Source organism: Malus domestica, chromosome 06, assembly GCF_042453785.1.
Source record: "Malus domestica chromosome 06, GDT2T_hap1".
In the NCBI taxonomy this organism is placed as follows: domain Eukaryota; kingdom Viridiplantae; phylum Streptophyta; class Magnoliopsida; order Rosales; family Rosaceae; genus Malus; species Malus domestica.
The window spans coordinates 1,379,031-1,397,687 of NC_091666.1; the positions used below are offsets into that span (position 1 = coordinate 1,379,031).

General features: G+C 41.1%; 1 protein-coding gene across 1 annotated transcript; it reads right to left on the bottom strand.

Moving 5' to 3' along the window:
• Positions 1-1,905: 1,905 nt before the first annotated feature.
• LOC139196972 (uncharacterized) lies at positions 1,906-14,075 on the bottom strand. The gene is made up of 5 exons (XM_070823340.1): positions 13,612-14,075; positions 13,440-13,517; positions 12,100-12,181; positions 10,961-11,103; positions 1,906-2,189 (listed from the first exon to the last, which is right to left on the bottom strand). Exons 1-5 carry the CDS (start codon positions 13,915-13,917, stop codon positions 1,986-1,988), a joined length of 813 nt encoding a protein of 270 aa, XP_070679441.1. The 5' UTR covers positions 13,918-14,075; the 3' UTR covers positions 1,906-1,985.
• Positions 14,076-18,657: the final 4,582 nt, after the last annotated feature.

Sequence of the window (18,657 nt, forward strand, 5' to 3'; positions counted from 1 at the left end):
TTTATTATATATTGTATAAATAAGTGTTATTTATTATGATATATTTTCTTTAATATTTTTGTCAATTGTAGTATGAGATAATGGTTCAAGTGATTATGGACTTGTAATCCTTTACAGAATGTTTTCTGAAACTCGTATGAATTTATAATGAATTTCAAGAGGAATAACTATGTCAAACATGTGTTAAAAAAACATTGGCAAAGTAGGACACATAGAAGGGCACAACTTAATTAGACAATAACTATATTTAAAATAAAATATAAAATAAAAAAAGAAGTGGTGTAACTTGATTAGACAACAATTGAAAAAACAAAAAAATTGGTAGAAGTTAAGAGGTCACGTGGGTGGGAATTGGAGAGATAAACTCGCTTCTCTTCTGATCTCTTTTTAGTTGGAACCAAAACTGCAAAAATTCCATTTTTTTTATTCTCGGGTTTTAAAAACAGAAATCAAATTTTGATTTCAAATTATAAAATAATCGGATTGAAAAAATAAATATGGCGTGCGTAGCGCAGTAGCAACGACAACATGCTTCATTTAAGCATTTATTCAAACATTTTTCGTGCAGGTTTAGATGGGCAGATTCCTCACTTTTCTTTGGGATTTTGGACTACCAAGGGGGCGACCATCCCTCTTTGCTCTAGTGCAGCTCCACCCATGTTTCCACCGATCATCCCTCGTGTTTCATGTCAAAGTAACGGTGAGAGAAAGAGAGAGAGAAAAGGAGATAGAATAGTGAGATTGAGAACACATGGAGGTGGGTGGTCGATGCGTGATTGGTGCCTAACGTCACTTACATAAAGGGGTGTTGGTTGGGGCATTTTTTTTAATTTTAAAAATGAATTAGACAGGTGTCAAGTTTTTATTTATGGTCAGTTTTTTTATAAAGACATACATATGCATTTGTATTTTTTAATACATGTCAGCAAATTCGATTGATGAAACGAAAACAAGTTAACATGGAGCGAATTTTGAATTTTAAGTAATAAAATAACCACTTTATACAAAAATAGGGTATGCCGATCTTATCAAAATTATCAATGTCCAATGATGGAGACAGTTTTAGGATAATCAGAGAGGAAGTGGATCTCACTAACTTCGTCTTGTTATGTTAACTCCTTATTATGCATGGATTAGTGGTAAATCTAATTAGCGTTATCCATGGACCCACTGGATTGGGATTAGTGTTAATCCGTCGATCAGTAATTTTGCGTGTGCCTAAGCTACATGTTGGGCACTGGTTCAACAAAAAAAAAAAAAAAAAAAAAAGCTACATGTTGGGCTTGAACTGGCCCACCAATTGCCTTGATAAAACAAGCATGGTTGGACTTGCTGTAATTAGATCCTAGGCCGAATTAGATCCTAGCCTCAAACGGACATTTTTGAGCTTCTCCTAGAGTTTCTTTAAATTTTTGTTTCACTACTGAACATGATTAAAAAATTATTTTAGCTACTCGGTTTAACATCCTCACTCTTCTCAGAAACTCTTAAAATTCGATTTTCTCCCTCCTGCTCCCGAGGACAAATTATGAGCTCGAGACTGAGACCACATGTCCGTGCGAGCTCTAGACACAAAAAACACCACATATCCATCCACTCTGATTTGTCATTCTAATCTTACCCCACTTTGATCCCACACTCTCTCTCTCACCCTCCAATCCGATTTCCCTACCAAAGAACTTCCTAGACTTAAAAGTGCCACTAATCATCTTCTCAAGTTAAAACACCCTCTAAAGAGTCATGGAGATCAAATTTCTTGAAGTAATGCTGCACTTATCACATATTTGTACTTCTCTAATAGACGTAGAACCCAACAACACATGGATTACATCTCTTCCTTGTAGTTTATATGCCTGGAATTATGATACACGATTCGAAACAGCTCAAAAAAAGGACTCCCGCAAGTGATCTTTACGCATAAACATTTCATTGACAAGCTGTATGAAAGATATATGTAGCTGTGTCTATAGTGTGTCTTTTCAAGTCTAGTCGCTGAGCTTAGACAATAAAAAGAGGCAAACAGAAGAAAGGAGGACAGACGCGGAAAAATAAAGCAAGTCCAGAGGAGATTGTATAACAGCCTTCTTACTCTTCTCGAACAACCCAATTAGAAGTAGCATCACTATTACATGGCCAAGCTTCGTTTTCAGCTCATTCACGCTTGTGATATCCAACCATTTCGGTCGCTCCTGTAAAAACGAAATGAAACGAAATGTTCAATACAGGGAAAAGTTTAAGGAAACCAAATCAATCAAATTTCCTTCTAGTTTCGATATGTGACTTCCACGCGACCCCCTATTGAGGATATTTCAGTTCCTATCTTTATTCTCCTGTTTTATTCTCTCCTTTCCCCTTTCTTTTCCACTCTCTCTTCTGTGAGCTCTCAGAACAAGGGTAAAGGACTTGGTCATTTGGAATGGCTACGGTGGCTGTGAAATGAGCATGCCGAGGCAGCGAGACCAATCTGGTTGAACCACTGGCCAAGCCAACCAGGGAAGTCTGATGAATACTGATTTTGCAATTTTTATAACCACTTACAAAATCAAAGACCGAAATCAGTACTACCCTCCCCAATGGATGTCATAAGAAAGCTGCTCCAGTTGAGAACCACAGATCTTTGTTTTTGTCTGAAACTATGGTATGAAAACTTCAGGAGCGAGAATAAGAACTTCAAGAAGAATAGAGAGTGCACCTCAAAGAATAAATTTTGTTCCCACCTGAATTGTAGTGTTTTACTTTGTTTAGAAACTATTTCTTCTCAAGTCTCAACTCTTACGTGAAGTTACTGTTTCTCAAGTTTGCGATCAATCCTACAGCCACAATAGCAATTCCAGATGCACAACCACTTTACCCCAGTTCTGAGAATTTGCAGATGAGAGAGAGGGAATAAATAAACTAAGGACTTAACCTAAGGCTAGGGGTGTGCATCGAGTGTTTCAAATCAGGTTGAACCCCAACCTGCTGACTGGTACAGTAAGCTCGGATTGACAATATTAAGGGCAAGTTGCATAAGATTTTATTTTTTCGGAGTAGGGTTGGATACGAGTTCGAAGGAGAAATTTTGGGAAGATCTTGGAGACTTGGTGCAAGGAATTGCTCAGACGGAGAAGTTATTTATAGGAGGAGATTTAAATGGACACGTGGGCAGGGAGACAGGCAACTATGGAGGTTTTCATGGTGGCCATGGTTTTGGGGAGAGAAACGAGGATGGGGAAGCTATCTTGGATTTTGCAATGGCATATGATCTCTTCTTAGCCAACACCTTCTTTAAGAAGAGAGAAGAACATGTGATCACCTACAAGAGTGGGTCGTCAAAAACACAAATAGATTTTCTTCTAATGAGGAAAGGGGATCGTATAACTTGTAAGGATTGCAAAGTTATACCAGGAGAGAGCGTGGCTAATCAACATCGCTTGTTGGTGATGGATGTACATATCAAAAGAGTAAGACAAAAGAACAAGACTTGGAAGTGCCCAAGGACTAGATGGTGGAATCTAAAAGAAGAAAAACAAGTCATTTTCAAAGAGAAGGTAATCACCCAATGTGTGTGGGATAGAGATGGGGAAGCTAGCCAAATGTGGGATTCCATGGCTAGTTGTATCCGAAAAGTAGCAAAAGAGGTATTAGGAAAGTCCAAGGGCTTTGCCCCACACCAAAAGGAATCTTGGTGGTGGAATGAGGAGGTACAAACAAAGGTGAAGGTTAAGAAGGAATGTTGTAAAGCCTTATACAAGGAGATGACCGATGAAAATGGTGAAAGGTATAGAAAAGCGAAGCAAGAGGCGAAGAAAGCTGTCAGAGAAGCTAAGTTAGCGGCTTACGACGATATGTATAAACGACTAGATACCAAAGAAGGAGAGTTGGATATCTATAAACTATCTAGAGCAAGGGAAAAGAAGACAATGGACCTAAACCAAGTGAGGTGCATCAAGGATGAGGATGGAAAGGTTCTTGCTACAGAGAACGCGGTTAAAGACAGATGGAGAGGTTATTTTCATAATCTTTTCAATGAAGGACATGAAATGAGTGCTTCTTTAGGGGAGTTGAGTAACTCAGAAGAGTGTAGAAACTACTCTTTTTATCGTCGAATCCGGAAGGAAGAAGTGGTTGTAGCTTTGAAGAAGATGAAGCATAAAAAAGCAATAGGCCCAGACAATATACCAATCGAAGTGTGGAAACTTTTGGGAGAGACAGGTATAACATGGCTCACTGACCTTTTCAATAGGATTTTGAAAACGAAGAAGATGCCAAATGAGTGGCGAACGAGCACTTTGGTGCCTATCTACAAGAATAAGGGCGACGTACAAAATTGCATGAACTATAGGGGTATTAAGCTAATGAGTCATACAATGAAGCTCTGGGAGAGAGTCATTGAGCATAGATTGAGGCAAGAGACACGGGTTTCGGACAACCAATTCGGGTTCATGCCAGGGCGCTCAACCATGGAGGCAATCTATCTCTTACGAAGATTGATGGAAAGATATAGAGATGGGAAAAAGGATTTACACATGGTCTTTATAGATTTGGAAAAAGCGTATGATAGGGTCCCAAGAGACATTCTTTGGAGGATTTTAGAGAAGAAAGGAGTACGAGTAGCATATATCCAAGCTATAAAGGATATGTATGAAGGAGCAAAGACTGCCGTAAGAACTCATGAAGGACAAACCGAAAGCTTTCCCATAACTGTAGGATTACATCAAGGCTCATCCTTAAGTCCTTACCTTTTTGCGTTGGTAATGGATGAGTTAACAGGACATATTCAAGATGATATTCCTTGGTGTATGCTTTTCGCAGACGATATAGTGTTGATAGATGAAACTCAGGAAGGGGTAAATGCAAAGCTTAACCTTTGGAGAGAAGTGTTGGAATCTAAAGGTCTTCGCCTAAGCCGATCAAAGACAGAATATATGGAGTGCAAGTTCAGTGCAAATGGAGGCCAAAACGAGTTAGGGGTGAGGATCGGAGATCAAGAAATACCAAAGAGCGACCGTTTTCGTTACCTAGGATCTATCTTGCAAAAGAACGGAGAATTAGATGGAGATCTCAACCATAGAATACAAGCTGGATGGATGAAGTGGAAGAGTGCATCCGGCGTGTTGTGTGACCGCCGTATGCCACTGAAGCTCAAGGGAAAATTTTATAGGACGGCAATAAGGCCGGCGATGCTGTATGGCACAGAATGTTGGGCGGTGAAACATCAACACGTACACAAAATGGGTGTAGCGGAGATGAGGATGCTTCGTTGGATGTGTGGGCACACGAGAAAGGATAAGATTAGGAATGAGGATATCCGGGGTAAAGTAGGAGTAGCCGAAATTGAAGGAAAGATGAGAGAAAATCGGTTACGGTGGTTTGGACATGTGCAAAGAAGGCCTACTGACGCTCCGATTAGAAGATGCGACTATGGGACAGAGGTTCAGGGGCGAAGGGGTAGAGGAAGACCTAGGAAAACTTTGGAAGAGACCCTAAGAAAAGACTTAGAGTACTTGGATCTAACGAAGGACATGACACAGGATCGAGCACAATGGCGTTCTAAGATTCATATAGCCGATCCCACTCAGTGACTTGGATTTTCCAAGTCTCCAACCGAGAAGTTTTCCTCACTCGGGAAATTAAGGGAACAATACCCCAACCTACATGCTCCACTCAGAAAGCTTCAACATACAAGCTTCAACAAAAGAAAATTCAAAGAACTTAGCGAAGAAGGCTTTGGTGTATTTAACACAATACGTTGAAATGAAGGAAAGCTTATTTATTGATATCCCCGATAAGTTACAAATATGTACATATACATGAGTCAAAATAAACACACAAGAGGGAGCCTTCACAAAGGTTGCTTAGGAGAAGTCTCAGCAGTCGGTAGAGCCCCAGAAAGAGAAGGCACCGGAGGGGGATCATTTGGAGCCTCAGTACTGGACAGAACCCTAGAAGGAGGAGGCATCAGAGGTTGATCATTCGGAGCTTCATTACGCGGTACAGCCCCAGAAGACGAAGGCAATAAATGCCTTTGGAACAAACCCACAAATCTCTGATGATCAAGTAAAACCTGACCATCAGTTTCCTTCATTTGGTCAAGCTTCCTCTTCATGTTTGTAGCATAGTCATGTGCGAGCCGGTGCAACTGTTTATTCTCATGCTTGAGCCCTCTAATCTCCTGTTTGAGACTTATCACTTCAGCCGCCAATGATTCAACTTGGCGGGTTCGAGCAAATAGGCGTTGGGCCATATTAGACACAGAACCTGCACACTGAACACTGAGAGCCAGCGAATCCTTAACAGCTAACTCATCAGACCGTTTGGAAAGTAGTCTGTTATCTTTGGGAGTGAGAAGGTTCCTGGCCACCACCGCAGCGGTCATATCATTCTTCATCACGGAATCCCCAACGGTAAGAGGACCAGTAGGGGAGACGAAGGATGGGCGCCATATGTTGTCTGGAGAAGGCGGGGCTGCCTCTTCAACAAGGTTCAAGTCAAAACGACGGTCGGAGGGGCCAGACATTTTCAAAGGTGTTGAAGAGAGAAGAGGTCGGACAAATCAAGATCTTAGAAGTGCAAGAATGAAGCTTCTACTGGTGGAGATTCAAGTGTGCTTTGGAACTTAATGCCAGCCCCTATAAAAATCTGCACTCGACAGAGCTTCAAAAATCGAAGAGGCGCCTGCTCAGAAATCGAAGAGGCGTTTGCTTTCTCAAAAGCTGGGCTGCTTAGAGATCACGAGGGTTGATCTCAGAAATCGAAGAGGCGTTTGCTTTCTCAAAAGTTGGGCTGCTCAAAGACCACGAAGGCCGATCTCAGAAATCGAAGAGGCGCTCGCTTTCTCAAAAGCTGGGCTCCCCAGAGACCACGAGGGCCGATCTCAGAAATCGAAGAGGCACCTACTTTTCCAACATTGTCAGCACCTGTCACACGCACACTCATCTTTGCGGAAATTATGGGCATTCTGTCGAAGACTTCTGGGGAAGTAGAAAACACATGAATCTTACTGTTCAATCACCCACTTCCCACACGCAACAATAGCTCATGGGTACCACAGATAATTTTGCCAAAGTTCTCTGCCAAAGTTGAGCATGTGAAGCTTGCAGCTCCCACTACATCGATTTGACCAAGAAGGGTAAAAGAATAGCAAAGAAACAGCACTAACAAAGTTTAGACCCATAAATTTTGAAGGTCTAGCTACCATATTATTACCCACAAGGGTAAAGGAACAGTACCACTGCTGGATAATTGGAAAGTCCCTGTGTGTCAACCTCTGTGCTTCGTGGCAAGGTAGACTAGCAAACATGCCCAACCTTTACTCACATTCGAGAAAACACTCCCAATAAGATTGCTTGCTCCAAAATCGAAGAGGCACCGTCCTCCGAATCTCGAGAGCCAGACTCCCAACATGACTACTTTCTTAAAAATCGAAGAGAGGGTAAAGGAACAGTACCATTGCTGGATAATTGGAAAGTCCCTGTGTGTCAACCTCTGTGCTTCGTGGCAAGGTAGACTAGCAAACATGCCCAACCTTTACTCACATTCGAGAAAACACTCCCAACAAGATTGCTTGCTCCAAAATCGAAGAGGCACCGCCCTCCGAATCTCGAGAGCCAGACTCCCAACATGATTACTTTCTCAAAAATCGAAGAGACACTACTCCCCGAATCTTCGAGAGCCAGACCCCCAGCATGATTGCTTTCTCAAAAATCGATGAGGCATCGTTCTCCGAATCAATCGAAGAGGCGCTCGCTTTCTCAAAAGTTGGGCTGCTCAGAGACCACGAGGGCCGATCTCAGAAATCGAAGAGCCACCTACTTTTCTAGCCTTGTCAGCACCTGTCACACGCACACTCAGCTTTGCAGAAATTATGGGCATTCTGTCGAAGACTTCTGGTGAAGTAGAAAGCACATGAATCTTACTGTTCAATCACCCACTTCCCACACGCAACAATAGCTCATGGGTACCACAGATAACTTTGCCAAAGTTCTCTGCCAAAGTTGAGCACGTGAAGCTTGCAGCTCCCACTACATCGCTCTGACCAAGAAAGGTAAAAGAATAGCAAAGAAACAGCACTAACAAAGTTTATACACATAAATTTTGAAGGTCTAGCTACCATATTATTACCCACAAGGGTAAAGGAACAGTACCACTGCTAGATAATTGGAAAGTCCCTGTGTGTCAACCTCTGTGCTTCGTGGCAAGGTAGACTAGCAAACATGCCCAACCTTTACTCACATTCGAGAAAACACTCCCAACAAGATTACTTGCTCCAAAATCGAAGAGGCATCGTCCTCCGAATCTCGAGAGCCAGGCTCCCAACATGACTACTTTCTCAAAAGCGAAGAGAGGGTAAAGGAACAGTACCATTGCTGGATAATTGGAAAGTCCCTGTGTGTCAACCTTTGTGCTTCGTGGCAAGGTAGACTAGCAAACATGCCCAACCTTTACTCACATTCGAGACAACACTCCCAACAGGATTGCTTGCTCCAAAATCGAAGAGGCACCGCCCTCCGAATCTCGAGAGCCAGACTCCCAACATGATTACTTCCTCAAAAATCGAAGAGACACTGCTCTCCGAATCTCGAGAGCCAAACCCCCAGCATGATTGCTTTCTCAAAAATCAAAGAGGCATCGTTCTCCGAATCTCGAGAGCCAGATACCACAGACCACTTTTTCAAAGTGCTCTGACAAAGTTAAAACATGTGAAACTGGCAGCTCCCACTACCGTGCTATGACCAAGCAGGGTAAAGGAATAGCATTACTACTTGTTGTTAGGGAGACTCCTATATATGTCGACCTCCATCCCCAACGGACAGGCAGACCTGCAAAAATGCTCAACCCTTCATCATATCTGAGAGGGCACTCCCAACGAAGCCTTTCGAAATATTCAGCTTTCTTTCCCCCCGATAATACCTCTGCAAACAAGCTATACTAGAGCAAGAATATCTCATATCATCAGGGTTAAAAGCAAGAGTATCCCATATCATGCTTTTTCCCTGTCTTTTCCTTTGGCCTTGTTTTTACCTGCAAGACAAGGAGAAAGAGAGCAATCAGTCAGCACTTGGAATCAAGCTTCCAGCTAGGAACTGACTGCCTGGAACCCCTTACCTGATTACTTACCTGGCATTGCTCTCGAGTACTCATCTTCAACATCTTATGTTTCCAGGGAAGATTCCGCATCTGCTTGAGGAACAGATAGGGCAAGTGCGAAGGATACAAGGAAGCATGTGGAGACAAGCGTAACAGCACACGTGCCGATACATCCATTACTCTGTCAAAAGCAAAAGTATCCCATATCAGCAGGGTGGAACGTACTCTAGATTTGATGGACTTGTTTTGACCCTCAAATTCTTCAGTCGGCCTTATACTCTGGAGGAAACCAGAAAACCCTCCAGCTCAGTTCAAGAATAAGCCTGTGGAAAGTTACTTCTTCAAAAGCAAAAGTATCTCATATCATCTCTTCTCATTTTTCTTCTCTTTATCCTTCATGCTGCTGCAAGATGGGGAGAAGGTGAACAATCAGTCGGAGCTCTGATTGCTTACCTTGTCTGTCACCTCTTTCAGCAGACCCCCTAGCTCGGCGACTTGGGGGACTCCTACTACATGGTTTGTATCGCGCTTGACCAAGCCTGAAACTACAAGTAAGCTTCAAGTGAAATTGATACATTACCTTGTGCATCTCCACCAGTTAAAGATACCACCCCTGGATGGAGGAAGAGTACTTCCAAAGAAGATGCCACATCTACCTATGAGACAGATAAGGCAAATCAAGACGACACCACACTCCAATACTTAGAAGTTTCGTGATTACGAGATCATTCTCCCACAATATTTCCTAATGTCATTTGTACTAAATCATTCACTTGTACTCACTAAAGGAGAGCTTGAACCTATGTACTTGTGTAAACCCTTCACAATTAATGAGAACTCTTCTATTCCGTGGACGTAGCCAATCTGGGTGAACCACGTACATCTTGTGTTTGCTTTCCTATCTCTATCCATTTATATACTTATCCACACTAATGACCGGAGCAATCTAGCGAAGATCACAAAAAGCGACCGTTTTCGCTACCTAGGATCTATCTTGCAAGAGAACGGAGAATTAGATGGAGATCTCAACCATGGAATACGAGCTGGATGGATGAAGTGCAAGAGTGCATCCGGCGTGTTGTGTGACCGTCGTAGGCCACTGAAGCTCAAGGGAAAATTTTATAGGACGGCAATAAGGCCAGCAATGTTGTATGGCACAGAATGTTGGGCGGTGAAGCATCAACACGTACACAAAATGGGTGTAGCGGAGATGAGGATGCTTCGTGGGATGTGTGGGCACACGAGAAAGGATAAGATTGGGAATGAGGATATCCGAGGTAAAGTAGGAATAGCCGAAATTGTAGGAAAGATGAGAGAAAATCGGCTCCGGTAATTTGGACATGTGCAAAGAAGGCCGACTGACGCTCCGGTTCGAAGATGTGACTACGGGACAGAGGTTCAGGGCCGAAGGGGTAGAGGAAGACCTAGGAAAACTTTGGAAGAGACTCTAAGAAAAGACTTAGAGTACTTGGATCTAACGGAGGACATGACACAAAACCGAGCGCAATGGCGTTCTAGGATTCATATAGCCGACCCCACTTAGTGGGAAAAGGCTTTGTTGTTGTTGTTGTTATTGTTGTTGTGGTTGACTGCAGAATAACTTTTAAGTGTTGGTAAGATAAGCTGTTTACAGCATATTACATTTCCTTAATTCAGGGCTACCTTGTTCACTTATTCTCGCCTGCTCTTATGATGCAAGGCTGATTTCTTAGAGCATCTTACTGGATAATGAACTACTAGCATTCTATGTAAATACCTGTTAGTTGGACACACGTACAATTTCATTCTTTAATCTGCTAGCATTGTCCACTAATTTTAGAAAGGAATAATATTATAAAAATAAATGTAGCTAAGAAAAGGGCCTGCATCCCGAGAAAATTCAGAGACGGACCTTTAGAGTGAACATGCCAAAAAGATTTGATTTGTGAGAAGCTTTATCATCTGCCGAAGATTCTGAAGGACCAAGATTACTGACAAAGAGCTCATAAAGACCCATTCCAAACACCAACATCACTGTTCCCAAAAGATAAACATCTAAACATGCCATAAGAAAATAGTTAGTGAGTCATTTGCAGAAACATATGTTGTATTACAATAAAAATTAACAGATGTTGGTCCTCTACCGTCTCAAGTTTGTAGGGAAGTTCAATATCTAATATTGATGACACAAGTATAGCCCTCCCTAATATGCTCCTCCTTAAAGTGCTTTTACGCCTAGTAAAGAACTCTACATATGACCTCCTTATATCAATTTGGAACTCTTTAAGTTGAAACAACAGTGGACATGTTAGTCCTATTTTTTCGATTAGAATTATTTTATAACCATTTTTGCATGCGAAACTTTTAAAGACATGAAATTCTAGAAACACAATGACCACCCAGTGCATGCGGAGATTATGGTAAAAGTTTACAATCTAAACCGGGGTCAGATAACCCAGAAAAAAAGAAAAGAAAAACAAAGAAACTAAATTCACCAACTAAAATGCAGACTGTCGTGATTGAACAGAAACTACAAAAGAGTTGTGCAACAACTATAACAATTGTCTAACAAGAGAGCAAATCCTCAACTGTCTTAGTCATAACTCAACTAATCTTATTTAAGCCCAATGAATGCAACAACTATAACAATTGTCTAACAAGAGAGCAAATCCTCAACTGTCTTAGTCATAACTCAACTAATCTTATTTAAGCCCAATGAATGCAAATTTATTTCTTAATTTCCAAATCTCTAACATCTGATTGGTGAAAATCCATTACTTTTGGGGATGTGATAAAGTTTTATTAAGTTTTAGATAATATAATAGGGACTTTTAGAGCTTCAAAAAAATCAATTCCTCTAGAAGTTTAAATTTCTTGGCCGTCTAATGAAAAAAAACTCTCTAGGTTTTCTTCTTGTTTGCTCTGTCTTTACGTTGAAAAATATCTCTAGTAAAACAAATGTTTGTTTCATGGTTCTTAAATCAAAGACAATAAAAATAAAAATAAAAATAACCATAAATCATGGAAAAAATATAATATTTAAATACTCACCAATAGCCTCAACCAGCAACCAGATTACTTTACTGCGATTTACAGAGTACTCCACGAAAGACTGTATTACATAAGTGCAGCCCTGCATATTTAGGTAAGATTTTAAATCAGTGCATAGAAGAGAAAGCCCATATGTGTCAAGAGATCAACATAAAAGCATCATGTTATCCTGTATCATGTGATTCATAATTTCTAATCCCTCTTAAAGTTTCACTTCCTGAATCGAACAACAGGATGGCTATACATCGACAGCCACATACACCACCATGCATAATCATATCACGTGATACCCAAATTGTTGGGTATAAAAATGCAGATTGGCAGGTTGCTGATTTCATTACAAAATTACAAACCACAACTGGCTACGCACATTTGTTGAAGGAAACTTGGTTACTTGAAAGAGCTAAAAATATAATGTTGTTTCACGCTCAAGTACTGAAACAGAATATAGGCAATGGCATATAGCGAGCTACATACCACATGTTAGCTAACAACTTTGGATTCATCTAATCATAGCTTATGCATATGCTCTGTTACAATCAAGCTAACCTGCATATTGCTTGTAATCCTGTGTTTACTGGAACAAAAAGAAAAAGAAATATGCGCTAGATTGTCATTTTGTACCGGGAAAAGGTTGAATATAACACTATTTAAACTCTGTACGTTCATAGTGATGAACAACAAAGGTAAAACACCAGCTCAAATTCAAGAGGTACTGTCCTAGCTTGGCTCAATTGACATTTTTGAGGGGGGATGTAAATGAGTTTTTTCAAAGCCTTATTTTTGCATTCATTGGTCTTTTATTAAGTGGCAGACGAGCTTACCTCATTTCGTCCTTACGCTATATTTTCTACCATTACCAAAATCTTCTTTTCTTGCATAATGCATTCTAGCCTTATCAACCATGCAAATCTGGAAATCGTCCCAATTGTGAGACCTCTCTCAACAACACAGGAAATTGGGCTGCCTTATATATTTTGAAAGAAAGAGGAACGAAACTCGGGGTTGCCAAGTAAAAATAACAATCATAATTTAGCAAATAAAACAAAAACAAAAAGCATAACTAAAACATGGTTCGGCTAATGAGCTACTTTGTACTGCAATATAAAGTCGGAGATTTTAGGTTCGACTCTCCTTGATTGGACGTTTGATACCAAATGCCCCAACCTTAATGTAATATATTCGTTGTATTTTTCTTTAACAAACAATATTATCTACACTAAGGAAGGAGTAGGCTAAACCTCATAATGGGCCAGCAAATAGGTGGTTCAAATTCGTCTTTGGCCAAAATCGAACCTAAAACCTCTTGTGTACAAGCGAAGAGGATTTAACAATCATACCTTGATGAAACAAAGAAATGACCCAATCAAAGACCCCAAAACTCCCATAAACGCCAAGAACCGAAATCTGTATACCACCTACAAATCCACCCAAAAAAACAGAGAAGTTAAAATCAAAGTATGCCAAAACCGGTAGAAGTTACATGATTGAAAAATGTAAACTTTTTCGTACCTTGTCTAAGTATTCCTCGACGGCTTCTACTTGATTTGCTGAATTTGCTGAATTCTGACCGACTCCGGCATCGGAAACGATATCGGAACTGATGGGCGGGGAGGATGAGTGTTGTGGGGCAGAAGAAACGCCAGGCCTGGAGCTGGCGACCATGAAGACGATGGGTCGGAGAGCATGGAAACAGTACCCAGATGCCCTATTCCAATTTGGGCTCAGTTTTGAGGCTTTGTTGAAGGATGATGGCAACGGCGGAGGAGGTGTCGTTGCTCGGATGGGTTTTGAGAGCAGAGGCCGAGGCGGTGTCATGAAGGACTATTTGACTGGTTTGCCGAGTTCGAGTTCTGACACTTGGGCGAGTCGGTTTCGGTTGAGGAACTGAAAAGCGGTTCGGAATTTGGAAGGAACGGCCTAAAATTGGATGGTAAAGTCGTCTTGTATGTTTGGGACAACAACAAAATTCATTTGGAAAATTTGGCCCATTGGGGCCCAAAAGAACTTTGCATTTTTCCTAACATTCTCATAATTTTTCACTTTTATACACGTGGAGATACTTAACGATCCTGTGTATTCTCTTCGTTTATAAATAAAAAGTTTAGATTTAAGTATCAAAAATGATGAGTTCGTAACTAATTTATTCGTTCATTTCATTAGTGTAAATATATGTGTTGACCTTAAAAACTATCAAGCCTACGTGGCGCACAGACCAAGTAACTAATGAGCTAACTACGTCATTCGGTTGTGTACAGGGCGTGCCAACTCGACAGCCAAGCTCGGCCAAGGAGTAAATTTGTTGATGTCGCGTTGAGCACGTTGTTGACTTCTTATTCTTGCGACTGCAGCCGAGGAAGGAACACGTATCGGCCGTCGAGTTCTAGAGCCTGAAGATAAGGCTGCTAGTTCTGCGAAATTCAATATCAAATTCGACTCTCAGGGTGCCGAATGTAGTAACCTGGTAACATCTCATTTCGTCGAGAAGGCTGATGAGATGACATTTGCCAATAAAGATTTGAAAATCCTTCTCGACCGAGACTTGGATAAATAACCAGTCGGCCTCGTCGTAGTGCTGTTTATCCAAACTGAAGGTGCTTCGCAATCGGCTGATTCTACGGCAACAATGTTGTTTATCCAAACTGAAGATGTTCGCCGGTTGCCTTCACATTGCTATTTATCCAAACTGAAAATGTGTTGGCGAAAAATAAAATAAAAAAATCTCAAGGTTGTTGAGTTGGACTGCTAATGAGATGACTGCCACTTGGTATTTATAGAGACCTGCATACCTAAGTCGTGGAAAACAATCCCAATTGCACTGTGATTCCAAATCTTTAATTGTTGTTGCTGACCACGCACTTATCTCATGCATAATCACAATAAACGAAACTCTGAAAACTTTATCTTTTATGCACCTAAGCCCACACCTTAGGCCTTATCCCATCAATCAAAGTTTAATCCCATCCTTATCACGACCTTCCTTTTCAAAGATTCAATCTAATTACGTCATCACCATCGTTCAAAATGGCGAGATAATTTGTAACAACCCAATGCAATCTGTGTAACTAGATTATGCCAAGGATATTCGGTGGTGCTACTTATCCCATCACCTCTTCATAAGCTTTATCCATGCATGCATGGTAATTAAAATATCATGGTTGACAGTTTCACATTATCTGCAAAACCAACTGATTCCATCACATCACTTCATTTTGATTACTCCAAATGGCATATCCACATACTGATCATTCAATATTAACTACATTCTTGTAGTATCGTTCCCCGTGGTTTGCATGCAGGATAGGACTCTAATATTCACGACATTCCACACTTTTAAGGATATTTTCAAGATAATTACTATGGTAAAAAAAACAATAGTAATGTCAAGAAAAACATCTAATCATCCAACGACCTTGATTAATTGGGTCGATGGTGTAAATTTGGGTCCAGACAATATGATACATAAAAAATCACGCGAAGAGAATTAACTAAAGAAAAAGCTCATTCCAGCATAGTTCGAGCTTTGAAAATCAGCTGATTCTTAGTACTAGTTTGGTACTGAGGTGCTTTTATAAAAAAGTGGGTATAAAAAAAGGTGAGCTCAAAAAGGTGTTTGGTAAACACTTAAAAACAGCTTATTTTCACATTTTTGGGTGAAAAAAAATACTGAAAACGTGAAGCAGCAAAAATGAGCTTATTCTCACAGAACATAAGAAGCAGTTTTTTTTTCAAAGCACAGCAATACCAAACCAGCCCTAAGAACTCGCAAAGAAGGCGAGTACATTTTATACTTGCACACATGACTGCACATGGAAGCTGCAATGCCTGCGTGTGGGGTACACGGGCCTTCCACTTGAGGATGTGTCGACGGTGACCACGGTGAAGTTTGGGGAACTTTCTAGCGACATAACTCCTATGCGTGTCGGCGCGAGTTGTCCCCACGTGGGAGAGCATGAGGGGCACGTACAGTGGCACGTTGAGGAATCTGAGGTTGCTCCTTAGGTTTATTGACATGCCAAATCCTAATACCCTCTTTGTTTCTACAAATGCGACAGTTTTAATGTAGTTCCTTCAATGACCATTGTTGATGCACAAAATCAGTGAAGACTTTGGTACAACAGAAAATGTTAAGTTTGTGACCTTCGCTAGATTGCTCCGGTCACTAATGTGGATAAATATGTAAATGGATAGGGACAGGGAAGCAAACACAAGATGTACGTGGTTCACCCAGATTGGCTACGTCCACGGAGTAGATGAGTTCTCATTAATTGTGAAGGGTTTACACAAGTACATAGGTTCAAGCTCCCTTTTAGTGAGTACTAGTGAATGATTTAGTACAAATGACATTAGGAAATATTGTGAAAGAATGATCTCTATTTATAGAAGAGAGCTTCTAGTTTCATTCTGACATTGACACGTGTCGTGTTGTGATTGGCTTCTGATGTTGACACGTGTTGCGCTATGATTGGCCTCTGATGTCGACACGTGTCGCGCTGTGATTGGCCTCCTGGTTGTAGGGAAACTCTTCTGGGTCCTTGATGGTATAACGTTGACCGGTGCTTAGTAGTTTCGGGATTGGTCAAGTATGGTACAAACAGTGCTTCCCTAAGTTCCCGAGTGAGGGAAGCTCCTCGGTTAGGGACTTGCAAGATCCAAGTCATTGAGTAATCACGAAACTTCTAAGTACCGAAGTGTGATATCATTTTCACTTGCCTTATCTGTCTCATACGTAGATGTGGCATCTTCTCTGGAAGTATTTTTCCTCCATCTAGGGGTGGTATCTTTAACCGATGAAGATGCACAAGGTAATGTATCAATTTCACTTAAAGCTTACTTGTAGTTTTGGGCTTGGTCAAGTGCGATACAAAACCCTATAGTAGGAGTCCCCCAAGTCGCCGAGTTAGGAGATTTGCCGAAAGAGGTAACAGACAAGGTAAGCAACCAGACTTCCAAGCAAGTAACCTGAATCGGAGGTTCGACTTCAGCTTCCGGTTGATTGTTCTCATTCTTCTTGTGTCGTAAACAGCAACAAGGATAAGGAGAAGCAAATGGAGAAGAGATGATATGAGATACTTTTGCTTTTGAAGAAGTAACTTTCAACAGGCTTATTCTTGAACTAGGCTGGAAGGTTTTCTGGTTTCATCCAGAGTATAAGGTCGACTCAAGAATTTGAGGGTCAAAACAAGTCCATCAAATCAAGAATGCGTTCGACCTTGATGATATGGGATACTTTTGTTGTTGACGAAGTAATGGATGAATCGACATGTGTTTTGTTGCGCTTGTCTGCACATGCTTCCTTGTATCATTCTCACTTACCCTATCTGCTCCTTAGGCAGATGTGGTATCTTTTCTGGAAGCATAAGATGTTAAAGATGAGTACTCGAGAGCAATGCCAGGTAAGTAATCAGGCAAGAGGTTTCAGGCAGTCAGTTCCTGACTGGAAGCTTGATTCCAAGTGCTAACTAATTGCTCTCTTTCTCCTTGTCTTGCATGTAAGAACAAGGGCAAATGAAAAGACAAGGAAAAAGCATGATATGGGATACTCTTACTTTTGACCCTAATGATATAAGATACTCTTGCTCTGGTGTGGCTGATTTGCATAGGTGTTATTGGGGGGAAGAAAACTGAGTATTTCGAGAGGCTTCGTTAGGAGTGCCCTCTCAGATATGAGGAATGGTTGAGCATTTTTGCAAGTCTGCCTGTCCGTGAAGGATGGAGGTCGACATATATAGGAGTCTCCCTAATAACAAGTAGTAATGTTATTCCTTTACCCTTCTTGGTCATAGCAATGTAGTGGGAGCTGCAAGCTTCACGTGTTTTAACTTTGTCAGAGCACTTTGAAAAAGTGGTACGTGGTATCTGGAAAGCTGATGTTGCGTGTGAATATTATAGACAAGCTTTATCCAAGGAAATCTGGCTCTCGAAGTTCGGAGAGCGATGCCTCTTTGGTTTTTGAACAAGCAATCCTGTCCAGGATCTGGCTCTCGAGATTCGGAGAACGATGCCTCTTTGATTTTTGAGAAAGCAATCTTGTTGGGAGTTTGGCTCTTGAGATTCGGAGAGCGGTGCCTCTTCGATTTTTGAGAAAGTAATCCTATTGGGAGTCTGGCTCTTTAGATTCGGAGGGCGGTGCCTCTTCGATTTTTGAGCAAGTAATAATGTTATTCCTTTACTCTTCTTGGTCATAGCAATGTAGTGGGAGCTGCAAGCTTCACATGTTTTAATTTTGTCAGAGTGCTTTGAAAAAGTGGTATGTGGTATCTAGAAAGCTGATGTTACGTATGAAGATTGCAGACAAGCTTTATCCAAGGAAATCTGGCTCTCGAAGTTCGGAGAGCAGTGCCTCTTCGATTTTCGAACAAGCAATCATGTCGGGGATCTGGTTCTCGAGATTCAGAGAACAATGCCTCTTCAATTTTTGAGAAAGAAATCATGTTGGGAGTCTGACTCTTGAGATTCGGAGAGTAGTGTCTCTTCGATTTTTGAGAAAGTAATCCTATTGGGAGTCTGGCTCTCGAGATTCAGAGAGTGGTTCCTCTTCAATTTTTGAGCAAGCAA